General features: G+C 40.0%; 2 protein-coding genes across 9 annotated transcripts in view; one reads left to right on the top strand and one right to left on the bottom strand.

Annotated features, from left to right (window-relative positions):
* LOC126920113 (protein FAM8A1) overlaps positions 1 to 24,856 on the bottom strand; it is a 34,667-nt gene that overhangs the window by 2,626 nt on the left and 7,185 nt on the right. Inside the window, exon 1 of one of the 2 annotated variants that reach the window (XM_050730073.1) lies at positions 1,693 to 1,718. The exons of the other annotated variant lie outside the window; for it this stretch is intronic. Within the exon in view, the coding sequence (XP_050586030.1) occupies positions 1,693 to 1,703 (11 nt within the window). The 5' untranslated portion in view covers positions 1,704 to 1,718. Of the gene's footprint in view, positions 1 to 1,692; positions 1,719 to 24,856 lie in introns of those variants that run through there. 2 annotated transcript variants of the gene reach the window in all.
* Positions 23 to 24,856, top strand: LOC126920108 (beta-arrestin-1-like). Of its 7 annotated transcripts, XM_050730053.1 has the most exons (10): positions 12,842 to 14,018; positions 14,777 to 14,956; positions 15,271 to 15,484; positions 15,863 to 16,235; positions 16,755 to 17,048; positions 18,082 to 18,219; positions 19,993 to 20,136; positions 23,154 to 23,240; positions 23,455 to 23,601; positions 23,816 to 24,856. In XM_050730053.1, exons 3-10 carry the CDS (start codon positions 15,352 to 15,354, stop codon positions 23,889 to 23,891), a joined length of 1,392 nt encoding a protein of 463 aa, XP_050586010.1. In that variant the 5' UTR covers positions 12,842 to 14,018; positions 14,777 to 14,956; positions 15,271 to 15,351; the 3' UTR covers positions 23,892 to 24,856. The 7 variants fall into 7 exon arrangements, with proteins under 7 accessions (XP_050586009.1, XP_050586008.1, XP_050586007.1 ...); XM_050730052.1 differs by lacking the exons at positions 12,842 to 14,018; positions 14,777 to 14,956 and adding an exon at positions 23 to 237; XM_050730051.1 differs by lacking the exon at positions 14,777 to 14,956 and having other exon boundaries at positions 12,603 to 14,018; positions 23,785 to 24,856.

Genomic DNA, 24,856 nt, shown 5'->3' with positions numbered 1-24,856 from the left:
GCTTCTCAGGGCATGACGTACTCGAAGCATTCGTGCAGTAATCACGGTCAGAGAACGTTTCTGACGATTCGCCTCTTTCAGTATTTCGCGTTTACGAAATAAATAAGAGCGTAACGCATAGGTGTCGTGAAGCAGTGTATCGTGCTGATTAGCTGTGTTCAATTATAGGCGTTAAGAGTGACAGTTTGATCTTGTCTTGAACAGGGTGTGGGCCACGACGCCAGAAGAAACATTTAGGTAAGATCATCTTAACTTTGATCGTATAATAACATTTTCCTTGGTTATATTAGCGAGCACTTAACCGGAAGGTAATATATACGTAAGATAACTAACAATTTTTCGAAAAACACGGTATTTTTCGTGGAAAAATCGAGTTACGGTGATTCCTCAGTCACGCGTCAATTCGATGGAATGTCGCGCTAGAATTCTGAGAATATAAGCGGTGAGTTACAATGAAAAATCGAATCTCCCTCTTCCATCGACGCTGTAAACAATTACTTAAACGCGGCACACATTTCCCATTGTCTTAAAAACCCGTATTTGACCGTTGTTAGCATATTATTCACCAATGAAGAGTATCGATGAGTTAGACTAGCGTGTGAAGATCGAAAATTCGATTTAGTTCCAATTCCAAAGCAGAGGTTAAGTTATAGTTGAAAATAACCTCTCAAATATACACCTTTATCAAATATACTAACATGAAACATACGCGATGTTCCAAATCGGAACACGCAGCGTAGAATAACCGCAGAGAATATTAAAAAGTATAAGTTCGATTGAAATTCTATGATTACGAAAAGTAATTCGTGATCCACGTGCTGTGCGAGTTGCGTGCGTGTGCTCTAGCGAGGAATAAAAAAACCGTTGGTAAACGAGGCCGACAAACATCTAGATACACGCGTGACGTTGCGTCAATATTTCAGGACAAATCAGCCGAATAAGATTTAACCGGCAATGTTGCGGATCACTTAAATCCCCTCTCGCGGGTTAGAATAAATGCAGTTTTCCATCGATCCGTTTTTAGTAGATACTCTATGGCTATATCTCGTGGGAATCTTCTTGATACCTATTATGGAAACGCGTTGCTCTTGATGGAGTGTCCAACGTTACAAAAAAGGAGTACAGAAAAAAGGGAAAAGAAACGATCGAGGAAAGGAAAGATACGAAACGATATATGAAAAAAACGTTGGTTGATTTGGTAGGATGCGTACGAATAAAAGATAAAGCTTTCCCCCAAATCACGCATGAGGTGAACGGCCGCAGGCATACTGAATCTCATTCACTCGTCGTAAGCACCTTTACGTTTTCGGAACCGGTTGCACCGAATTTATGGGAAAATGGCCGAGCACCGTGGGAGCCTGTACGTCTTGTGCGGCTTTTCTCAGTCTGCTATCGCTCGTTCTTTTAATTTGAGCCGGTCGAACGCGGACAACGTCGCGGCATACCGCATTGCATACTAATTTCGCGGCGTCCCGGTCAAATTAAATGCGCTTCTACACGCGACACGTTTCCGGTTCCGCCGACATTTCGACAGCTCTGCCAGTGTCATTAAAAACTATCGTCGGTAAAACTAAGGTTTCTGTTTTATTCTTTTAACAAATGTATCTCTTTATATTTTGAAAGTAAGCACACGAACTTCGATCACATTAACTTAAATTCTGTTAAAACGCTAAGTATAGTTGTTTCTTATACCTTCCTGTCATTTTCGAATTATCGATCGATGAAAATCGGCGATTTTTCGCCGTTTGATCAATGTGTTTCTCGATAACCACTGTTTCCGTTGATTGAGTTCTCTGGCGTAGGGGAAGCTCACGATAACGCAAATTGCCCTACTCGATCGACGCCAGCGGCTTGCAGCAACATTCCAAATCTCCTAATCCACTGTATACGGAAACATAAATAAATGTGGTGACTCGATTAAAAATTGTAAACGGAAAAGGAGATGTAACGTAAAATTTTGTTATCATAGATGTGTGCAAAGTAATAGCACTGCATAAATTTCTACATTACTACGTATAAAGATAGATACTTTATCATTGATCATGCAATCTGTGTCATAAAGCTGATACAACCGGAGGTTTGAGATAAAATATTTCCTTTCCTTTTGCTGCCGTATTGGATTCGTATTTTAATATCTTTTCTATAAATAAATTTCGAGTTTAATCACGCGGATTTAATTTTTCGAACGTTATCGGTCGCGACAATATATTTTCCACCATATTGCCGGTGAAACTGCAGTTATTTATGATCATCGATTATTAATAATCGTCACGGAGAAACAATGACGGTTTCCATTCTACCGGTGCAATCGAATCGTAAATTAATATTTCCATAGTTTCGTACAATTTACAGACAGACGTTACTTTTCACCCACCTAATATAAGTAATCTGTCCGCGTGTAATTTATTCGCGTTGATTATAAATCGGTAAATTGCAAATGTATCCACGAGGAAAGCTTAAACCCCTGAGGAGTCGGATAAACGCGAGTTGTTGCGCGCCAATTTTAATGGAACTTTGTAAGGCAGATACAGAATCGAAAGATATCTGACGAACGTTCAATTGTTTCCATAATACTCGATGAATTTTGCTTCTCTGTTGAATTCCTGGTTGCAACCGTGTCTCGGCAGAAGGTTTCCAGCCACATAGTTTCTCGTTCCTTATAACAAAGGGAAGCAACGCCACAGACGGTCTTTTCTCTCGTCGAAATTCCAAGGATTCCGTTCTCGATTTTCAGCCGTCGCATTCCCGCCAATTTCGCCACTGTACAGAGACTCGCCTCCGCAATTCGATTCACGCAAAAGTATCGCGGATCGTCCGTTGTGATCGATGCGCGATTGCTATCGGGAACAATGGGTTTGCATTCGTGGACTTCCGCCAGAGTGAAACGCATACGCCCAACGATTTACAATGGCCAGGCAATGGGGTTTCGAATCGAACGCTCTCATGTAGAACTGGTGAAGCGACGAATCTAAAAATCCTTTTTATCGCGTACATGAAATTTCGACGACCAGTTTAGGATACCCGCATGAAACTAAGCGATCGATGGTCTAATTAATTAGCGAAAATGTGATTCTGGTTAGTTCTGCAAGAGTGGTTTCGTGTCGTGGATGGGTTAATTAGATCCTATCTACGGGAAACTCTAAAGAACGAACAGACCGAAGGTTATAAGAGGCCTGACTGTTCCTCTCTTTATTCTCCATTTCGAAAGCTCCATGCCGCGACCGCATCGTTGATATTCTAAGTGCATGCCAACTGCAAGATTCACAGGCAAATAAACAATATGTGTTTACGAATGAAAAATACGCTATCGATCAGATTTAATACCTACGTTGCATTTGAAATTGACAGAAAGTTCTATTTTTTTTTTTATAGCATTAAAGCATCAAAACGTAAGGAAAACTGTGTGATGTTTAATGCGTCGAAAGTGAAGCTTCTCTGTCGATGACTAGAGTAATTTCGCTAACAGCGTCGTCGTTCTATAAACTGATTTCCACTGAAATTCCGTGCGTGTGAATAGCGGCACAGATGAGCTCTTCGTCCTTTCCACGAATAGAGCCGGATGAAATCTGGTTTCAAGGCGTGGAAACTCCAATTTTTGCCTAGTTGCGCAGAAAATGCCATCGGTAGGTTCAATGGAAACGAGATCATCTATTTTAGTATAGCAATATCCCAATTTATTTCTGTAGGATTGTTTTATTACGAAGATTGAACGACAGCGTGGATTTTTCGAGAGCTTAAAACGCGCAATTAACTCGCTGACATATTACAGGATGTTAAAGAAACATATAAAACGACGATATCGACAAGATAAGAGTATCAATTTAAAAAAAAAAAACAGATAAAGCATCGATATTTCATCTATACGCAGATGTTTTTTCGTTTTACGAAACAGCAGAGAGGTATTTTCTTCTGATTTACGATCGAAACATTCTAAACATCGCGCGGAAAATTTGCATTTTAACGCATGTAACGGTAATTCCTGAATTGTAGTTTCTCAATATCCTCTAATGTTTGTCCAGTATTCGTAGAAAACCTTGCAAAATATTCCTAAGTTTTACGCAGTATGCGTGATATAATATCGTCTTATGGTCAGTCGATCCTCTGTTTGTTTTAGAAACAAATATATCGCGATACGTAATGTATCGATTAAGTAAATGGAACAGATAACAAACTCAGCTTTGTACCGTGATATAACGCAAGAACATCGTGAACAGATCTGTAATTACAGCGGTAATGAAGCATGTCTTAAAATGCACTGTGACTGATCAAAATAATAATTCGAGTCTCCTTCGATTAGCGTGATCAATGAAGCGCATTAAGCATTACGTAAACTATGATAAATTAGATTTATAGTGTCGTAACTATGCTTAAAATTCTGTAGAAAATTTCAAGGTTCAAAGTTCGCTAACGTCACGTTTTGATAAGAAAATTCCGATTCCGCGAATAAGATAAAGAAAGACGGAGCTGGTAATCCGGACTTTCCGACGAATCAACATCCTATTTCTGAATCAATCGTCGCAATCTTCGCGTCGGAATGAATTTACGATATCCGCAAACGAGATAAAGTTTTCATTTTAAAGACGATCAAGCCTGATTAACAGACAGCTGCTTTTTATTCCGAGTGGCCGACATTTCTGAAATACCAATCAATCAACATGAATCATACGCTTCACGATGCAGATCGACATTCTCGTGCCAGTGAAACAGTATCTGGAAATCGGCGTGCATCTCGAAGGATGCACGGGTCGACGATTACGCATACAATGGACTTTCGATCCTATTGTACGATCGCGATTTCCTCAGTTCATCATCGATCACTCATACAGATGGTAGAGACGTAGCAAGAAATGTATTTAGTAAAGAGCAACAGAGATATTATTTCGTTGATGTATTTCAATTCCGAAACGTTGGTTCGACGGAAAAAGTTTTCAACGCTTGACGATCTATGACGAAAATTAATGGTAAAAGGAAGTGAGAGACTGGGAGCGACATTTGAAGTTGCTGATACCAATGGCGAAATTACAGTCTGTGAAATAAAACTTCTTATAAAGCGTGTTTAGTTACACCAAGGGGTAGATGCTTTCTAGAAGAGTTCCGCTTTACAGACAGCTTCATCAGTTAGCCCATACCGATCAATATCTGAAACAATCTCGAGTACTTAATCACGTACTCGATATATTACGATATTCGGCGATAAAAACAGAAAAAGATAACATAAATGAGATGAACAATATCCTAATTACAAGACACTTTTCTTTAAGATTAGTTCGTTCAACATTCAAATTAATTAATTCGTCTTATCGAACAGTGTGATCATCAACGTATGGTCGGATTAAATTCGCACATAACTATTCTAGCTAATGTTTGTTCTGCCTGGAAGATGATGATGATCGTGTAGAAACACGCGTGCGCGCGAAATACCACGGAACATCGTAATCTACGGCAAATAAAACTAGGCGTTCTGTTATCGTGCTACGATTCGAAGATGTTTAACTCGAAATAAAATTTATTCATTGGTTGTGCAAAGTTCCACGATATCTATGGTTATCTATTTCGCTGAGACTGATCACGATCGCGAACTACGGACTGCTTATTCAGCGCGAATTTCGCATTGAGAAATTGATCGACTTTCCTAGGGTTGTTCCGTCGTCCTGAGATCCACTCGACATTTATTCACGCTAAAAGATTTCTTATAATTCGGTCCATAGATCGAGAATGACAAATTGTTTATTGATTTTCTATTTTCTAACTACTTTATATGATTTTTATGGCAAATATACGAATAAAAATCACGCGAAATACGACGAAAATCTGATTAGGTATTTTGTGGAATTTATCGGCGTTGTTAAATCATCATTTAATAACGAGTATCGTAACATGGTATTTATAGAAATAACTATCTTTTCCTTTAGGATTGTAATGCTAGTTCTGATGCAAAGATAATCTATGCAATAGCACGACACCTCATTGAACGTATTGCCATTCTATTTTCCTAATTGAAAGGGCTATCGAGCTGCAGTGTAATATCTTTTCGATTCTTTCGCGTTCCGCTTCATTATTTGCATTGCCACGCGTCTATCCGCAGAAATTCATTAAAAAGATTCACGTACCTACATAAACGCAAAACGTGTGAAGTCACAGCTGGAAAGAGAGTTCGCCATTTATCGTTATTAATTGAATCTATTTGCATATCCGTTTCACGGAACCAGCCCCGCCATTAATTTCCGGAACGTTTGCATAGTCCTTTCAGAGATTTTACTTCTTCGATATCATTGTACAAGCCATGTACTATAGACTTATAATAAACGCGGATAAAGTAAAAGTGATTTGTGACAAATTTTAATTTATCTCGTTGATGTAATTTGTAAAATACCTGAAGGATAGAACGAAAAGTCCAAAGTTACGAGCAATATTCCTCAAATATTACGTTGTTCTTCGCTTGACGTCGTAAAGTTTTAATGAAAAATCCAAGGGAAACGGGCCACGTGATTCGAGGCAAACGGCTAAGGGTGACTCCCCATACGGCTGTGAATTCCGAAGGAAAGAAGTGATCCTACTATCATTTCGTTTTACGATAACTCTTTTTCATTACCCTGGTTCGAATTCGTGGAACGAGAATTTAAGGGCTAGTTTCGGGACTTCTATGAGAAAAGGTGAGCAAGCAAACGTTCCGTTTCATCCCTTCGTAATTAAACTTCTATAGAGATAATACACTGCTAAGAGATAAAAACATTAAAGGAGGGATAAACGGGCAAACTTTCTCTTTGAAGGAAATAAGTTGAGGACAAGCGAACTTCTTTCAGTAAAGAAGGGAAGCTTATTGAATCTTTTTGAATCTTGAGACTTTCTGTCTCACTTATAACCTCGTTTCTATACGTCTCTTTAAACCACGCCAAAAGTTGAATTGAAAGTTTCTTACGTTTTACATGTGGTTATTGAGCATTTCATGAAAAGATATATAATTTTTTGATACGAGAAAGAAAGAAAAATGAAAGTTTTGTGAACCGACAAAATAAGAGGTGAAACGATCGTAGGTTTTGAGCGCTCCCTCGTGTTTTTCTATTCCTTCAGGCGTGAACGAGCTGGCAGCATAATTCCATCTTAATTAATTGCACTGCCTTTCACGAGCCCCATCCGGTACTGACGAACCTTCCGGTCAGATTGACGATCGCCTTTCGGTCTACTGACTCCTTGAATAAAGCACGCCGGGCGCGGAAACAGGTGGTAGGCTGACAGAGGATGATGAACGGTACGCAACCGAGTGTAGCTGAGGCAACCGCGCGAAAACTTCATCTGAAATCTGGCAAAAATGTGAAACACCATACCTGTCGGCTGTTGCTCTTCTGATGTGACATGTAGCGATAAAAAGCAATCTGTTACGCTCCTTAAATGTACGAAAATTTTATGACGAAGGAAAATGCAGCAAAAATCGTTACTGATCTACCCAAGAAAAACATATTGGCGATAACAAAAATTAAAATGAAAATGTACAAAAATTACAGACGAGGTGACTCTTCTTTCGTTTTCAATTGAAAACAACGAACAAGCTCAATGAAATTTAACGAAGCGTTAAGATGAAGAAGGATGTGTCAGTAAGATAACACCTGCAACGTGACGTGTTGCATTTTTATTCGCTCGAGTTTTTCCAGCGGTGTAAGATGGGAAAAACCATTCGTGACTTGTGTGCTGATTTGCAATGTAAAATTCATCGGTGTGTCGGTCGCAGCAAGCGCAGGGAAATTATTTGTTAAATGTTGTGATTTTTCATACGTTCCGGTGAAACGTGATTCCTCCACGAATCGTTGGCGTAAACCCTGTTGCAGGAAGGACCAGGTCGCGACTTTCGATCGCGGAATTTGCTGTTTCTCTCTTCCAGACAGCCACGAGCTCGAATCAATTAACCCAGTTTCTTTTTCACGCCAGCAACGTTGCTGCTTCTGCGCGAAATACCGCTACCAGATCGAAATTGCCGACGTTGAAATTTTTAAGAGAGACTGGTCGACGAATTCGATGATAGAAAAAGTTTGTCTCTGTTCCGCGTAAATATTCGATGTTAGACAGACTTACTTACGACGGCTTAAGTCCGACGTGAGGTAACACGTTCAGACAAACTGTCTAGCATAGTTACCAGAAAACGTCACCTTTCCCATATCGTGACAAGAATCTTAACATAGAGATCTATTACAAACTTTAGGATGCATGGTATTGTATCGATATACGCACTAACAAGAAGTTCAACTATATATCAGAACCGTAGTAAATCCTTGGAATAAGTCTCGAATTTCAATGAAGTTAAAGCTTACCTGATAGAACGAATTCCTAAATCAAAGCAGAAAGTAACGACAACGATTGATACATCCGCTGCACATAAAAGTTCCTCGTTCAATAATATTTGAATCAAGATTGAAGAGTACTTCGTATGACTATAATTAAAATATCGAATTCTCAGATTCTCAGGATTCTATGAAATCGCTCGTAAAGACTTAACAATGAGCGTACCTTATTAAAAAGAATAATCGACTATAATAGTCGATTATATTTTGGTAAATGTAAATAAAAAAAAACAGTACAATTAGTTTTGCGAAGATTAAGCAACGACGTCGTCCGAGAAAATTAATTGAACCTAGTCACGTGAGTCTGGTGCCTTTACCGAGTGAATACTACCATTACGTTGGAAATTATAAAAGTTTCTCAAGGAAAAACAAGCTAACTGCACGGTGTTCTCCACGCGAACATGATGGCGGGTGGAAATTTTAATAGACGACCGAAAATAACCATGCATAACGAACCGGTATTCCAGTCGCGGCGTGTTTAACGTTCAAAACTGCTGTTAAGATTCCTGGAAGCATTCCCGATGTCGGTATAACGAGCATACTTCTTTCTGCGTCACGGTGAAAAGCGACGCGTGAAAAGTATAAATCGCGAATGCTGCTCAAGAAACGTTTCTTTCTTTATCTTTCTGAATCGAACGGAGAAAGGTATTGGTCACTTTCGATATCCGTGAGAACGACATTCGCACGAACGGCTATGCGATTCAGCGATCGTTCGAAGGCGAATTTCTGTGTCACGATCACGAGTAATCCGGATACGCGTGCACAGGTCTGATACATTCTTCAGTCATCGAATACCTACTAATTCAAGGCCGGTCGGTTCGCACAGCCAGAGGTCCTTGATCGGTTTTGCAATGATCGCACGTATCCGTGAAAGCGAATTTGCGCACTGGATGCTTTTTCACGGGTACCATTATATCTAAATATTCATTCATGATGATTTTCTTGCGATACTTAGCCCTATATTATTCTACGAATTGAATTGCAAAAACTTCGAAACACGAGCATGCCATTTAATAAAAGATACATGGTATCAGGAAAAAATTCACAAGCATCTTCTTCTCAATCTAGCCTAACGTTACACACCCTAAACGTCCAATAAAAGTTGCTGACCTTAGTCGTCCAATCGATCCAGTGATAGCTTGCAACCTTGCACACCGTCAAGTAACTTATGCTGGTTATCAGGCGTGTGCAAACAAATTTCCAATAAAGAAAGTTTCTATCTGGTTTTCTGCGAGTCTCGAGCTGACATAAAGCAATAGAAAAAGGGATGACGAAGAATTAAAACCACTGTATGAAAATTATTTTGCTGTGAACAGTGACCTGTTGACCTGATCACCAAAGTGCAACGATGCACTGCGTTTCTCTCGTGTAAATTGTGCATTTCTAACCTTTAGAACACGGAAAAGTTCTGTGGAATTCGTCGCAGCAATTGGGGCGTATTGTTGAGAATTGACAACGAGAGTTGTTGCGTTGGTGGAAGCAGCGATAAGTTGATATCACGCGAGGATATTCAAAACGATTAAAAAGAGAATTCAGATTAGAATTCAGTTACTTTTATATTTCCTTTAATAAAATCCCTAGAAATGTGTACTCGTTTCATTCGTGAGAATGTGAAAATCTAATGGATGAAAAATATACATAGGTATCGTCTGGATCGTATAAAACCAACCAGTTCCAAAAGTTAGTTTTCGTTAGTATCAGTGCGTTATCTCACGTTATCGGTTTCTAACGATTAATTTAAGCACGGCAGATGACAAATTACCGAGCAGATAAATAGTATAAATAACAGTAACCAGCGTAGGATGGCGTGTAAGATTAAACGAGGTGAGAATAACAAGATGTTAAGAAACAAAGTATTATGCAACAATTTATAATTTTTTCGCAACACCAATCGTAATAAATAAGGAATTTAAATGTGTGTCTTAAGAAACGAGCAGCTGAATCTTATGAATGAATAAGCATTGACGTTGAAACGATGCGATGCATTAACCTTCCTTAATTATTTTCAAGATTGTTTCGTAGTACATTGCTAAATATTTTTAGAAACATAATCGTTTCTAATGATCGATCGAATTGATACGTATTATTGAATGAAACAGATAATATAATACTTGCGTTATTGCCTCACGTTACAACGTAATAAATCGTTTGTATGCTGGAAGAAGCCAAACAGTGTCATTCTCGAGTATAGGTAGATACGTATAGGCAGTTAGCTGAAGTTCAAGCAACCTATAAAAAGTTGCGTTTATAATTAATAACATGCTCGTTTACCTTGACCCGCGAAGATTGGAAACGCGGCTGAATAAATCGTTTATGATTTTGAGGATCCATAAAAACACTCATTCTTCTTTTTCTTTTTTTTTCTCTCTCTCTCTCTTTTTATGCTCGATTCATCATCGACACAAATAACAGTTGTGTTTACACGGTACGTTGCACGGAAATTGCGCGTTCAAATATTGATAGTATGAAAATTGATTAAAATACGCGGAAATAATAAAGTTTGGTATAGGCTAAAGCTGTTTGGTTAGATGCGTTTACATGGCCTTTAGATATTTAATTACTGCAGATCAGTCGGCGCAGTATCGATCCAATGCTCAGACGCCCTCCCTGACAATTTCAAATTTCTCGCTCAACGAGATAAACGAACGTGAAAATAAAACGGTATATATGACCACAAATGATAAATATCTAAGAGCTACGAATGCCAAATATCGTGGTCGTTTTGGTCGAAATGTATTTATTCTTCATGGAAATGTATAAATATCATAGTTCTTAGTGAATCTTTTTCGCTGTTAGAAATACAATTAGGTAATTTTCGATTTAACTAGCCATGGAATTTGTAAACTTGTTCGTCGAAGCTTTAATAAAGTTATCTAGTCTGCTCCGTAACGCTTAGCAAGTTGCTGCGCTTGCCACGCAATTTAAACGACCACGTCCCGCCCTTTGTGTATCGTCGCATAGGTACATGCAAATACGCATGCATGTTCCTCATAATAACTAATAAATTCTGCAATTTAGTATGCCGGGACGTCTATTACCTCTTTGCGCCCTCGTTCGGTGCACGTGCACACAGTATCATCGTGATCGTGATGCAAATTTGCGGCGTCAAAGCGAAGGAAAAGCTTTTAGACGAAAAATTGCGATGTTAACGCGTAATTTTCCTGTTCTATTTTCCAAAGCGCGCGCGATACGCTCGTATCTTTTCAATTCGTCCACGTTACGCTTCGATAAATAACTCGCAGCTAATTGTGTCGCATCTGCCAACAGAATTTGTTATATCAAACAGAACAAAGGAGACAGCGATTTAATGTAACTCGGCGCGGTATAATTAAATTCTAGAAGTTCGGACAACTTTTGTCCTGAAAAAATCTCGCCTCTGATAATTCTGCAAACCTTTTAAAATCACAGCGAAGAATGGAGATAAGGAAGAGATTACAGAAATTATTCGAACGATAGTCGCGAATTCGATCACACTTTCGCGAATGATTTCGTTTCAAGGATCGTAGAATAAGATGCTGATAGAAATATGTTTCGAGCGTTCCCACGTGAAGCGTGCTCAAGTTGATTGCTTCGGTGGCTCGGTCACGTTTACAAGTTCGCTTCAGGTGTGATGAATTTATGCTCGTGACGTAATTAGTATGAACTCGTACCAGCGTGTCATTCGAAAATGACACTTGGCCCGCTGGATTTCCATCATTTATGCGGATTGAGCCAACGCAATTACGTGATTATAACATGCGAAATTGGTTACAGTTAAGTGACGTACCAAAATTGTAGACGGACGTGTATCGCAAATCGGAAAAAGGTTCCATTACGGTTCTAATGCGTTCCGAAAAATATAAATATGTACGCGTACAGCGTCTGTACGTTCTACCGTTAAATTTACAACTTGCTTTTCAGTTTGATTTATGTTTGAAAGCAACGAACTATTTTTAAGTTCTAGTCCAAGTACATCTCGCGTAGAAATCGCGATTAAGAATAGAAAATTCATTTTGTCGCTCGCGTGAAGACCAGTTCACGAATTCTCTTTTGTTTCTGTTCGACAGTAACCTCTATCGATTTTATATCGATTAAAAAGACACCGTTCTCCCTTTTCGGGAAATACTTCAAAAATCTGTCCGTTCGTGGAGGGTCCAAACGTTTCAAAGGCTTTCAAAGCAAAATATTTTTTTCAGAATGGAAATGGAACGTTGAACCACGGTGAAATTGATTTTGCCTCGATTGGTAATCGAGTGAAACTGATGGCTTATCGGTTTTGTTGGTTTTCCAGCGCCAGCGACGTTCACGTTTTTCCGCTCGGCACTAATCTCGTTTCTGTCGCGAGCTCCAGTTGCTCGTCTATTGAATTGTGCAGCGACCTTAAAGAAGAAGAGATTCTCCTCCCTGTCACCTTTACCGAGATTTCACGAAATCTTAACGTTTCACTTGAATTTTCCTATAATTTACAAGCTTTTGATGCATGATCCTCCAATAGGTAACGATTTTTCTAAAACTAAAACAATTGAATTGTCTCGTATCAGTAAGGCGAGTATACGATGAATAACGCAAATGAAATTATTCTATCGTTCGAAACGCGATTGGGTCTAGGCGTCAGGACGTCGTCAGATGAAAAGCACAATTCTGAAGGTTTGGTTATCGATGTTAAACAGCTACGTTCCATTTTCTGACGTCTGTTGCGTCAGAAACACGTAACGTGTATACGGTCAGTCCTTTACATCGGTCACGTGCTATAGAATGTGTTTGAATCAACGGTCGTTTAATCCTACCTAGTCTTAAATTTATCATGCGATTGTACCGTAATAATCTTCCGTCGAGTGGCTGGAAAGCTGAAACGCATGTACCACGTTCGTCGCAAATTCTTGATTCCCGTATTAATTCATTTTCATTCCCGATCTACGTAATATTTCTATTCTGTTTGTATTTTATACGTCTAACGGTTCGCCAAAGAACTGAGATCACGAATACCATCATATTACTATATATCCTTCGAATATTATTCCGTTATTAAACTTCCCACGTTACGACGTACGAAAGAGCTGGAATGGTAATGAAATACCAAACAGCGTCGGAATAACGATTTCTGTTTCCTGGAAAAGCGAATATTCATCGTTGCGACTTACGACAGCATCCTTACGTGGATCGTAACAGTCACGGACTCTATTCTCTATATGCACCAACGAGCACAGATCGTTCTTTAGATCGCGTTAAGAATTACACGAGCGTCGATTGAAATTGACATCCATTTGTCAAGGCCCGTCTAGTCTGTGCTCGACGCTCACCAGGATTGCAGGGCTCGTTACTGAAAAGCTACTATTCTAGCGATCTTGGTGCTTGATCCATTTCTCCGTTTACTATCAAACCCGCGAACAGTGAACAGTGGTGCTTTAGAAAATAAAGCGGCCGATCGCTATTGCGCGAACGCAAGTCATGTTAGTGAGTTATACGAGAATCAAAATATTCGATAGCAAATTCGTGGAACGTGAAATCAGCTAATATGAGTAGCTGACAATCGAATTATTCGATGATTTCAACGGAGTGTTCATTCTGAAAAACGACTAGTCAGTCGCGTTCTCGCGATTAGATTATTGTTTATCGCGCTGGCGTGGCGAGTTCTTGCCGGATAAAAGAAGAACCGTAAAAACACCTGCGTAGAAAATAACCACCGCACTACCAAATATGGCAAAGGTGAAGACACCTACTTTTACGTTCGCACGTTCTGCGAGCTAATGTACGCACGAATCATTAATTACGATAAGCGCCATTGTTTAATATTATCATCGCGTCGATTTATCATGCCAATTCATCGGATCTTTCTTCGAATCGACTCGCGATACTTTCAAAGTTCATTGTTATTTGAGCTTGAAACTTCAAAATATCTCGTCATTGACAGTCACGATCATGTCTTTCGAATTATCGATCGGTTGTTTAGCGCGTCTTTTAACGCTACCGACAATGCTGTCATTCAAGACTTTTCAGACTTAAAATCCTCCTTAGACTATTCTAGACGAGTTCGTTAAGCTTCTTAAATCTACAGCAAGAGCTCCGGGAAACTTCGAAAGTTGCCAATTGTCTATATCGATAATGTCTCAACGAATTCGAAACGTCATGTCGAATCGCTTAGCGATTTGCCAAGAAAGAAGAATCAAAATTTTAATGAAAGTCGTGCCAAAAGTTCGTCAATTCGTCGAAGATTCGCTGGTCGGGGAGGTATCGTGATTTTGACCGGTTCTTCGTCAAGAAGAACAAACAAAACACATCATCTATATTCTCTTTTGATAGCAACTGCTTTTTTAACTTTCTTCTTCTCTCTTCGCCTTTCTCTTTCTCCTCTATCTCTGGCCGTTTTCTTTGACGATAGCTCGATCAAAGAGCTGTTTTACGCGCGCATACGTGCGCCGTTCTCAAAGAACGATGACGAACGTCCTTTTTGGCGTGCATTACAGTATGCACTGGCTTTGTCGATTCACAATGCGTGCGAGTTGCGTGTTGAAGCACAGGGGAATGTCAGTGCCGTACAAGAGCACCGAGACTTGAAAACGACGGCTATACTTCTGAAAATTTGCCAGCACCGAGTTCTCGTTCCTAGAGAACGATAAGAGATATTGGGATGCAAGTTTACGAAGGTTAGAACGACTTTCGAAATTATAAAATAGATCGTGACTGGTGGATAAATAATAATACTCGTAAATCGATCGAGGATGTTGAATTGTAAATGTTAGGCAAGCATGAAAAGTGTTAGTTTTAGCATTTTAAAGGATAGTACTTTGGCCCTACTCCATATTTGAAAAATTCACGTCAAATTTTTTACGAGTCGAAGAAACGTAAAATTTATAATTTCGACTTGGAGCAATTTCTCCTCAATAGATGCTACAGGATATCCTATGATCTAATGCTTTTGAGATTTTTTATCCTTAACGTTCGATTTTTTCATTTGCAGTGGGATAGTTCGGAATCCGAGTATTCGGAGTCTGAGGAGTCAAATGAGTTAGGGGCCATCGTAAGCCCCGATACCTGCGCGATGGACACTGTGGACAGTGCCAGCAAGCGGCAAGCTACTCGTGTCTTCAAGAAGTCCAGCGTCAACGGAAAGATCGCGGTATACCTTGGGAAAAGAGATTTCGTCGATCACATAACTCACGTCGATCCTATCGGTAAGACACAGAGACCCTTGTTGAGCTGTAAGGTTTCAAAGCACTTAGATTGTTTCTTCTTCGTACCTGATTACCGTCATTAGCCATCTACCTGTTGAGTCACTAAAGCGATCGATGTTCTTTCTCCCTCGAACATGGAACATTGTCTCAAGTAGAGAAATATCGGTATGTTTAGCGTATTGTTCTATCTCTTTAACGTTGATCCAATTATTCGAGTATAGCTATTTGCAGCTATTTGACAGTGAAACATCGTTAAAATAGCTTGAAAGGCTGCTAACGGCGAAGATTGGAAAATTCGATTTACTTAAACGACCAGTTAATCTTGAACGTCAAGGCCACTTAAGCATGTGCTCATCGATCGCTGTTCGATCGTTACAGACGGGGTCGTGCTGATTGACCCAGACTACGTGAAGGATCGCAAGGTCTTTGGCCATGTTCTAGCCGCGTTCAAGTACGGCAGGGAGGATCTAGACGTTCTAGGATTGACGTTTCGCAAAGACCTCTATTTAGACGCCGAACAAATCTATCCGGTGGTACCTGGTGCCAAGCAGAGAAAGCTGACACGGTTGCAGGAGAAGCTGATTAAGAAATTAGGAAGCAACGCATATCCGTTTTACTTCGAACTTCCGCCCCATTGTCCCGCATCAGTGACGCTACAACCAGCACCCTGCGAAACTGGAAAACCATGCGGCGTCGACTACGAATTAAAAGCATTCGTAGGTGAGACGCTGGACGACAAACCGCAGAAACGGTACGAGCCTCGATTATCGCGATCGTCAGGAGAACGTTTACGGCCACGCGATTTCTCTACCCTCGCTTCTAAATCGATTTTTAGCCGACATGGGACTGACCGTCGACGTGCTCGTTTCTTTTATCCCTTTTGCGGTGGAACGTTTCAACAGACACGAATATCATGTAAATACGTTTCGCAATGTATTATCTGTGGCTGCTTTCTTACGATGAAAATAGATATACGTACCTTTTCAAAGAAATTGATTCATTGTTAAAGAGATGTATCGTAGTTAGTTTTATACAACAAAGAAGCGAGATCCTTTCTCAGTTTGATATCAATTTGATCGAAATATCGTTTAATCTTTCAACTGATTCAAAGGAAAATAGTAAACTAGTAAATAACCATACAAATCTTGTCACCTCGTATAACAGAATTTTCGAAATCTCGTTATTTATTGTACGACTCGAGCCGCAGAGTATCGCAGCGTGGGTTAACGGTTTGCAAGCCGGTTGACAGCAATGAATCATCATGTTGTAGAAGCTCGGTGCGACTGGCCATACGGAAGATTATGTACGCGCCGTCGAAACAAGGCGAACAACCTTCCGTCGAGGTGAGCAAAGAGTTCGTTATGTCGCCGAACAAGCTTCACTTGGAGGCGTCACTGGACAAGGAGTTATACCATCACGGTGAGAATATTGCCGTGAACGTGCATATAGCAAACAGCAGCAACCGGACGGTGAAAAGGATCAAAGTGTCCGTGAGGCAATTCGCGGACATTTGTCTGTTTTCCACCGCGCAGTACAAGTGCACGGTCGCCGAGGCAGAGAGCGAGTGAGTATCATTCATTGCACGCCATTCTTCTCCATGAACATGCGTCAGAACGCGAAACATACTCGCTGTGAAAGTATGGCAACAAATAGATCCATATGCAATGTTACGAACGAAAGTTGAGACGCAAGTTGTAAATACGTTTGCACTGATAGTCGTATTGTTTACCAACTGATGAAACATTCTCGTTATTATGTGGTGACACAATTATGTCATTCATAGGAGAAATTTTGGTCATAACTTCAAGATTTATTTTGCTGCGAGAATTAGAGTTTACGTTCCCATGTTTACGGTGATTATAGTTTGAATTCTCGAATAAAACTATTTATTGCCTAGCTTTCACAACAATTCACCGAAGCGCCTGTTACCGCGAAGACCACGTAATCGCAATAGTTGAACAAATTTCTGTTGACGTTAGACGAAACTAAGTCTCGTGTTTGGTCACGATTGACGTCGATAGACTGCTCGAAGACGTTTTATGTTTCGAGCTGTTCGATGTCCTTAAATAGCAACCAGCTGGTCTATATACCACCGCGTCGTAGTCACTGCGAAATTTACGAGTAACACATTCTGCGGCGTGACCAGGCACGAGCTACTCAAGATCTATCGACGCAGATGCAGGAAGATATAAATTACATTGCGTTCGGATAAATTTCAATGGGAATTTATATCGCATGTGATAGTTCGTATCGACGATGCCTTGTACTGGTTTCTGCGTGTCCCTTATCGGAGAAATACGAATTTCCAGTCTAATTGTATCCATCGTAAAATAAATCTTAAAGTACAAGATTTCTCACTTACTAATTACGATAGAGCTACAAAAATTGACTCGGACGTTTGTCTTTCTTCGAAAATGATCGATAGCAGAATTGGAGGTACAACTTTCGGTAAAAGTAAAAGAAAGGGGAGATGCACTGCACAAGACTGTTTCGATTAATATTAACGATAGGTGTGTACTTATACGTAGCGAAACGCGATAAATGTCGAAAGGAATTGTAACATGACGAAACGGAAAATAAAATGATTGCACTGGCAGTATAGGGGTATCGCCAGGATTCACTCTGAGCAAGGTCTTTTCTCTAAAACCAACGCTCGCTGACAACAAAGACAAGCGAGGTCTTGCTCTAGACGGCCAACTTAAGCACGAGGACACCAATCTCGCATCTAGTACAATGTGAGTGTTCAAACATCGGCCGGCTACAATTTTCCTCCGAAGCGAACGTTCGCGGCTGAAGACTGGAAACGGGCCAAATAATTCTGGAAAACTTTCGCGAATTCCTGCCTGAGATTTGCTTCAAAGTTTGGGATCGATTGCGGGGATCGCGTGTTTTCGGTTAAAAGAGTAATAAATAGTCTGGAATATTAAATATTTTTCGTGGTTGCTTTCTAACTTTAAAGGGGGTGTATTTCTGTATTATTACACCTTTCTCGGTAATCGATACTCCAGATAATTTGTCAGTAAATGAACCAGCTGTTTCAGGCCTTAACTTTTTATTATTTAAACAGCAGATACGCGATAATAAAGTAATTATATATGCATCGAAATGTATTTAATTTGCGTCAAAGCCTGTTTGCAGTCTTCGCGGACGATCATATCGTTAAAAATCGAAGTACGATATTGTACGGGAATACTATTTCAAAGTGGAATGCCAGTATTTTCCTTCGTGGCCTTTTTGCTGGAGACTTTATGAATATGGAATTCCATCGGTGGTGGTCTATTTTGCTGTACAGGGGACACGTTCCTCTTTCTCCGTTTCTCTATCTCTCTAACCCTTTCCTAACCTTTCGTTTTTACTTTATTTTCTGTTATCTCCACGTCTGTGTCTTTCCACAAATAATACGTTGATCGATCGAAATACCCATTCTTTCTTTCTTTCTTGCTCTTCTTTTCTCCCCTGTATATCCATGTAGTCTGTATTGCAGTGTGACGCACAAGCTCAAGTTTCGCGTTTCATACACACAGAAAAATATATTCATTCGCAAGTATAGTCAAAATCGTTACAGTCCGCGTGTCACGTAGCTTATTATCGTTGCCCTGTCTCTGTCGAGATTGAAGTATCGCTTGCCTCTCGTGACCGAGCTTTCAAATTATAGAATCTTTCGCTATATCGAAGCTCGAGGGTAGCAGTTCTATATCGTTCTGATGATGCTACACGTCACTGGAGAGTCACCGAGAGTCGCTTTTGCGATATTGAAGTACATCTCCGTGTCGCGCACATAGTCGCTGTTTCGTTCGAACTTCTCCTATTTCCGATCTTTTCGAACTACTGCTTGTCCTCATATTATTTACGAGTTTCGTTGCCTTTTGTCGAATAAGAAAAATAGAATCTGTGTTGTAAGTTTTGTAAGGGTTCGTCGGTATTTTTCAAAGCTCAGTTTCAAAGCCACGTCTGCGACCAAAAGAGAGAGGATTGGTAGGCAGCTTGTTCGTGTGTCTCGAGCAAACGTCAGGCTCGATGTAATCAAATTTAAATATCAAATGCAATTATTTGATTGCACGTCACGATTCCAATCAACCAATAGGAAAGAACGTAATTCATACATTATTCCCATCGAATGTTTAGAAATTTGCCATCTATTATATTTGGACGGATCAAATAATGATAATTCTTTCCGTACTCTTCAAGCTACACACCTAAATCAACACGTCGAATTTTATCTGACTACCAATCGTGTATCGATCTAGATATGTACGATCGAATCGACGATTTCAACGAGAATGTCAACGCCTAATGCTGCTCGCAAGCAGTTTGAGAAACAAGTTAGTATCGCATTCTTTGACAAAGCGTCGCAAGACAAACGAGAAACGCGTAGACTCAAAGTACCTCGCAGAAACCAATTTCGCGCACGGTTATCAGCGAATTTTTTACTCCGGAATTTCGATTGATCCGGATATATTAGGCTTCGTGGCACGTTTACCTTCACTCTTCTGCTACATGTTTATCAGGGAGGGGTGCCTAGTGGGGCCAGGTTTCACGCTGAGCAAAGTGTTCTCTCTGAAACCGCTTCTCGCCAACAACAAAGATAAATGGGGGCTTGCCCTCGATGGCCAGATCAAAGACGAGGACACCAATCTGGCGTCCAGCACCCTGTAAGAAAACCGCTGCTTGTCCATGGACAACACATGCCTGAATATATACGTATATATATACAGGACTGCTCAAAAGTTTGGGTGACAAGCTACTTAAATTTTCTGCACTCATTTCGTAATTCTAAGATTATGTTTTAAACGTCGTTTCATCATTTTAAGCAGCATTGCGTAGTTCTATGTATTTCTGCTTAAGATATTTAGTTCGTTTCAACGGATATTCTCCTTCATTTAAGTCTATCCTTTGACAATGCCAATCTACCCAAGCTTTTGATCGGTACTGATTGTACGTGCCTCTGTTTCTCTCTCTTTCTCTCTCTCTCTATTTCTCTTTCTCTCTCTTTTTCTATCTTTATGAGCATCATGAAGAACTGATCACGCGTGCAATCACGACTTCTCTATTCACAAAGCTGCCTATGCCCAAAATCATGAATACGCGCCGACGTGTTTCGGTATTTTTATATTTTATTGAAGGAATAAAGATTTTTCGTTTAATTTAAGACACACAGAATGGGAAACTTACGTTTTATCCTCGGACTATCATTCGCATCATTCAGCTTTCAACGGCAAGCATTAAAAGGCTTGGATCCTTTCCCTTTTGTCTTTTTATGTTTGAAACGCGATGAGAACCTTAAATTGAACAGCTGGGCTGCGTTTTATCTGTCTCATTTTACCTTTCCCTTTGAAGCTCGCTTCACAAGACTCGTGTAGCATTCGTGGCTCGAGCTTGCCGGTTCCTAATGTAAACCGTGTTTATTATTTGTAAACCAGCGTTCCGTAAGCATTGCAGTTAGTTAGTTAGCCCCATCAGTGTCTTACAGCTGTCATTACTGATTGGCGATTAATCCCTGACAAAGTTGGTGAATGATTCAAATTTTCAAATCGATAGAACCATTTACATATATAGTTTACAATTCTTCGTTGTTCAGATATTTTGATTTTCTACAAGCGACCAAACTTCCAGCACCTACGCGCTTTCACGAGATGAATCATACGCGATAAAATACGAGACTTCGAATTATCGTTCTGGAAAAGAAAAGGTGAAATAGTATCCTTTTCTTTCCGACTTTCTGCTATCTCTTATTATGTTTCTTTCGATATCGGTGCATTGAAAATAATTGGAAGCTCAACAACTTTCAAATTAGGACAAAATATTGCCATGTTATATTTACGAGATTTTACGATCCTCCTATCGAGCTTGCATCGTGTTGGTTCGCCAATACTTTCAATCATTCTGTACGTTATGTTTTGCTCGATCGAAAATAGCGATGCGTTGCCTACTCGCTTTCATCATATACGCGCGCGTCTTCCGCTCCCGGGTTATATATTCAGAAACGAAACGTACGCTTTTCTTTCGTATTCCGGATTGATCCGATCGCGTTACACCCTCCTTCGCTTCACATAAAATCTACTATCGTTTTGCAGAGCCCCTAACTTTCTTTTCGTAAAAACGTTGTAATTATACCTCGCGTTCCTCGCTTTGAACGAAACGGAATAAAATTCTCGCTCCGTTGCAAAATACACGCGCGAGGCTCCCATTAGTTTCGAAACTAGACAGCAGAAATTTTTGCGTAATTTTAATTGCAGAAGCGTAGGAAAAAAAATTTCATCTCGAAAATATTTTGCTTCATTGAAAAATTAAAAACTATCTAACGTACTTCGCGCTCGACTTTTGATATTGCGACTTAACGAAACCTTAAAAGTAGCAAGTGATGTAGCAAGAAATCGCTGAACGAAGAGCACTTGTTCCATAATGTCAAGTACTTGAGAAGGTACTTTCCAACCTTTAAATAATGTAATACCTTTCGTTGAACGCGAGCCTTCAGTGCAACGATCAACGACACTCGATGTCTCCTTTGTTTCTTGCTTCCGTATAAATCTAATCTTTTATTCGAAAAAAAGATTACCTTCGTTCGATGCACTTTACAATTTTGATTTAAAAGATAGATCGTAAATTCGACGATTTACAACCTGAAATTACAGTGTGCATCGTGCAGAAAGAGCAAACTGCGCTTTCCTGTCAAATAATTGCATCTGCATTGTTATTTTCGATAAGCTAATGAAGACGCAACGTGACGATAATTACACGTAATTATGCAAATAATCGTGGGCAATTCGCGATAATGGCCAACCATCACTTTACAGAACGACAGGCGAGAAGTCGTGAACAGCATCGTGCCTGTTCTATCGTGCTCTATCGTGTTTTCGATGATTTCCCTCTGTGAGAAATGAGTTGGCTGATTGGCGATGTAGCGGATTGCTACCTTTTAGTACAGATCGCGGGATGAGATTTAGGCGTTGCGTTTAGCTGCTTCATTAGAGCATTAGTACGTATTTTTCAACACGATCTCGTGTACGTTGCAACCGGAAGTGAATATACTTGGTTGGTTGAATCGATCATGAATCGTAGATTCGACGAAATGTCCAACTTAAGACGCTAGAAACGCATTAGAGAATCGATTTTGCTTCGTCGACACTGCTGCAAATCCTGAACACTGTCATTAGCGAAAATACTTAAAGAAAACTAACGAATGAGTGCGGTGGAAGCTAAACGCTTTCGAATGTTTGCTTGGGATTTTTGCAATCTTGAAACAACTTTCGATACTTCGATCGTTCTATGCAATTCTGTGTTATAGTCTTACTTCAACCGCACTATTCGCATTAAACCGTACGAACTCCAGACGTGTAAGCAGTCATGCTTGAAAACGAAATCGATACCCTATCCCCCAGCTTCTTTTTGTCTGAATGATCGCTTTGCACTTACTACGTTCGAACTGCATGATACTTTGCTCGTTCTGAAATCTTTCTTTACGACTTCAAGATACTAAGACTACTCCTATCCCGTCTATTACCTGTACAATATTCTCGCGCTATTGTTCGTTAGAATATTCCTTCGAGCTAAATGTTTACCGCTTTTTGGTGAATTCAAGCTGCTCCGTTAACTACGCATGTGTTCGGTTTGATAAAAATCTGCAGCCAAAAGATTACTAGAGATTGACGAACTTCGTACCGTTTCGCAGTGTGGCGGATCCCTCGCAACGTGAAAACCTTGGAATTATCGTGCAGTACAAAGTGAAAGTAAAGCTCTGCCTTGGACCTCTTGGAGGGTAAGTTCAAATGAAAGAAATTCGTTTTGACGACAAACTGGTTTGGAGAAACGTAACAGGCAACCAGAAGATCCAGAATAGTTTCCGTTATCTTTAATATTTCTCCAATCCAACGATGTCGCAATTAATATCAATTTATATCAATGTACGTATTCATAACGCGAGCCCGAGTCGTCAGGAAATGAACGGAGAATTTAATTTATGTTGTTAACAGCGAATTAGTGGCGGAACTGCCGTTCATTTTGATGCATCCGAAACCGGAAGAAGAGGAACCAGCGCCACCCACTGCACGGCCTAGTCCGACGAATAAGGCAGATGGTGGCGAGATACCGCTTGACACGAATCTGATTCAATTGGACACGTACGTGATCAATATTTCAATAACGATTTGGAGCTATTCTCGTCAGTCGGAGACCATTTCGGCGAAATCATTGACGCACATGCGACTGTCAACTCGTTACTTATTCCATGCCGCAAAATTAGTAGATGTTTTGCATATAGAAAGCTTTTTATCTAGAGATTATAGGGTTTTCTTCGATTTTAGAGTTTCTGAAATTCTCCCCGTTTCGCTTCAGGGAGGCGGACTGCGACGATGACATAATCTTCGAGGACTTTGCCCGTCTTAGGCTCAAAGGTGAGCCGGATGCCTGACTACGTGGTTCCAAGTCAATCTACCTGTTCGGGACAACTAAATGTCTCATGGCTGGCAGTAATCGCCGAAAAATCGAAAACGTCCGCGAACTTCATCGTGAAGATCGACCATCCTTGCTCTAAATCCTTGCTAGGATCGATCACGGATAAAGTTTTTCGCATCGTTGGACAGACCGATCACTGGAATAACATTACCTTTTCTTTCGATGCTCGACGAAGGAATTCGTTCGCGAACCGTGTGGTCAGTTCATCGTAAATTTCTATTCGACACGGGATAACACATCCGGAATGGTACTAATCATCGCACAGTGAACTATATGCACTTCGAGAAGCTCACCAGAGGAACAAGAGAAACTTGAAATATTTCCAATCGATTACGTCGACAAGATAAGAGAGAAGTATATCTTTACGTTTTGACACGTTTCGTTTGTGACGAAAAATGATAAGGCATCAAAGACTGAATGCATCGTCGAAAAGGTTATCCCATAAAACAATCATATTTATTAGTAGCAAGAGGCGAGTACATCTTTTTCTTTAAAAATGGCTCCTTGGGACACAGTCTTCGACGAAACTACAAACACGATGTTTCTGTAATTTTAATCGTATGGCCAGTATGTAGAATTCATTCTATCAATCGCAGATACCTTTTACACTTACGTTTCTATGCCAGTCAACAGAAACGTTTGTTTCCGGATCTCTCGGTAAAGAGAGTTTGGTCATCTCCGTCGCAGTAAACATGTAAATTATTATAAACTTCGTTTCCGTATTATTATATTAATTTGCTTTAGCGGAAACCTTTGAATCCTTGAAAGTAAGATGCAAGGTATATTTTATTCTGAAATCAAATTCTGGTATATTCTATATCTAAAAATAAGAGAAATAGATTCCTTGCATTATCTTTTAGATTCGTACTGTTTGATACTTTTAATCTTGAATTTGCGTTTAATAACATTTATCAAAAATAA

Source organism: Bombus affinis, chromosome 9, assembly GCF_024516045.1.
Source record: "Bombus affinis isolate iyBomAffi1 chromosome 9, iyBomAffi1.2, whole genome shotgun sequence".
In the NCBI taxonomy this organism is placed as follows: domain Eukaryota; kingdom Metazoa; phylum Arthropoda; class Insecta; order Hymenoptera; family Apidae; genus Bombus; species Bombus affinis.
Note: the sequence above shows the minus strand (reverse complement) of the source record. Positions and strands in the feature narration are given on the sequence as shown.

Coding starts and splice junctions, on each gene's coding strand:
- LOC126920108 (XM_050730050.1), top strand. Junction 15,485..15,862: donor AACTCACGTCGATCCTATCG/GTAAGACACAGA, acceptor CGATCGTTACAG/ACGGGGTCGTGCTGATTGAC. Junction 23,241..23,454: donor TGCCTTGGACCTCTTGGAGG/GTAAGTTCAAAT, acceptor TGTTGTTAACAG/CGAATTAGTGGCGGAACTGC.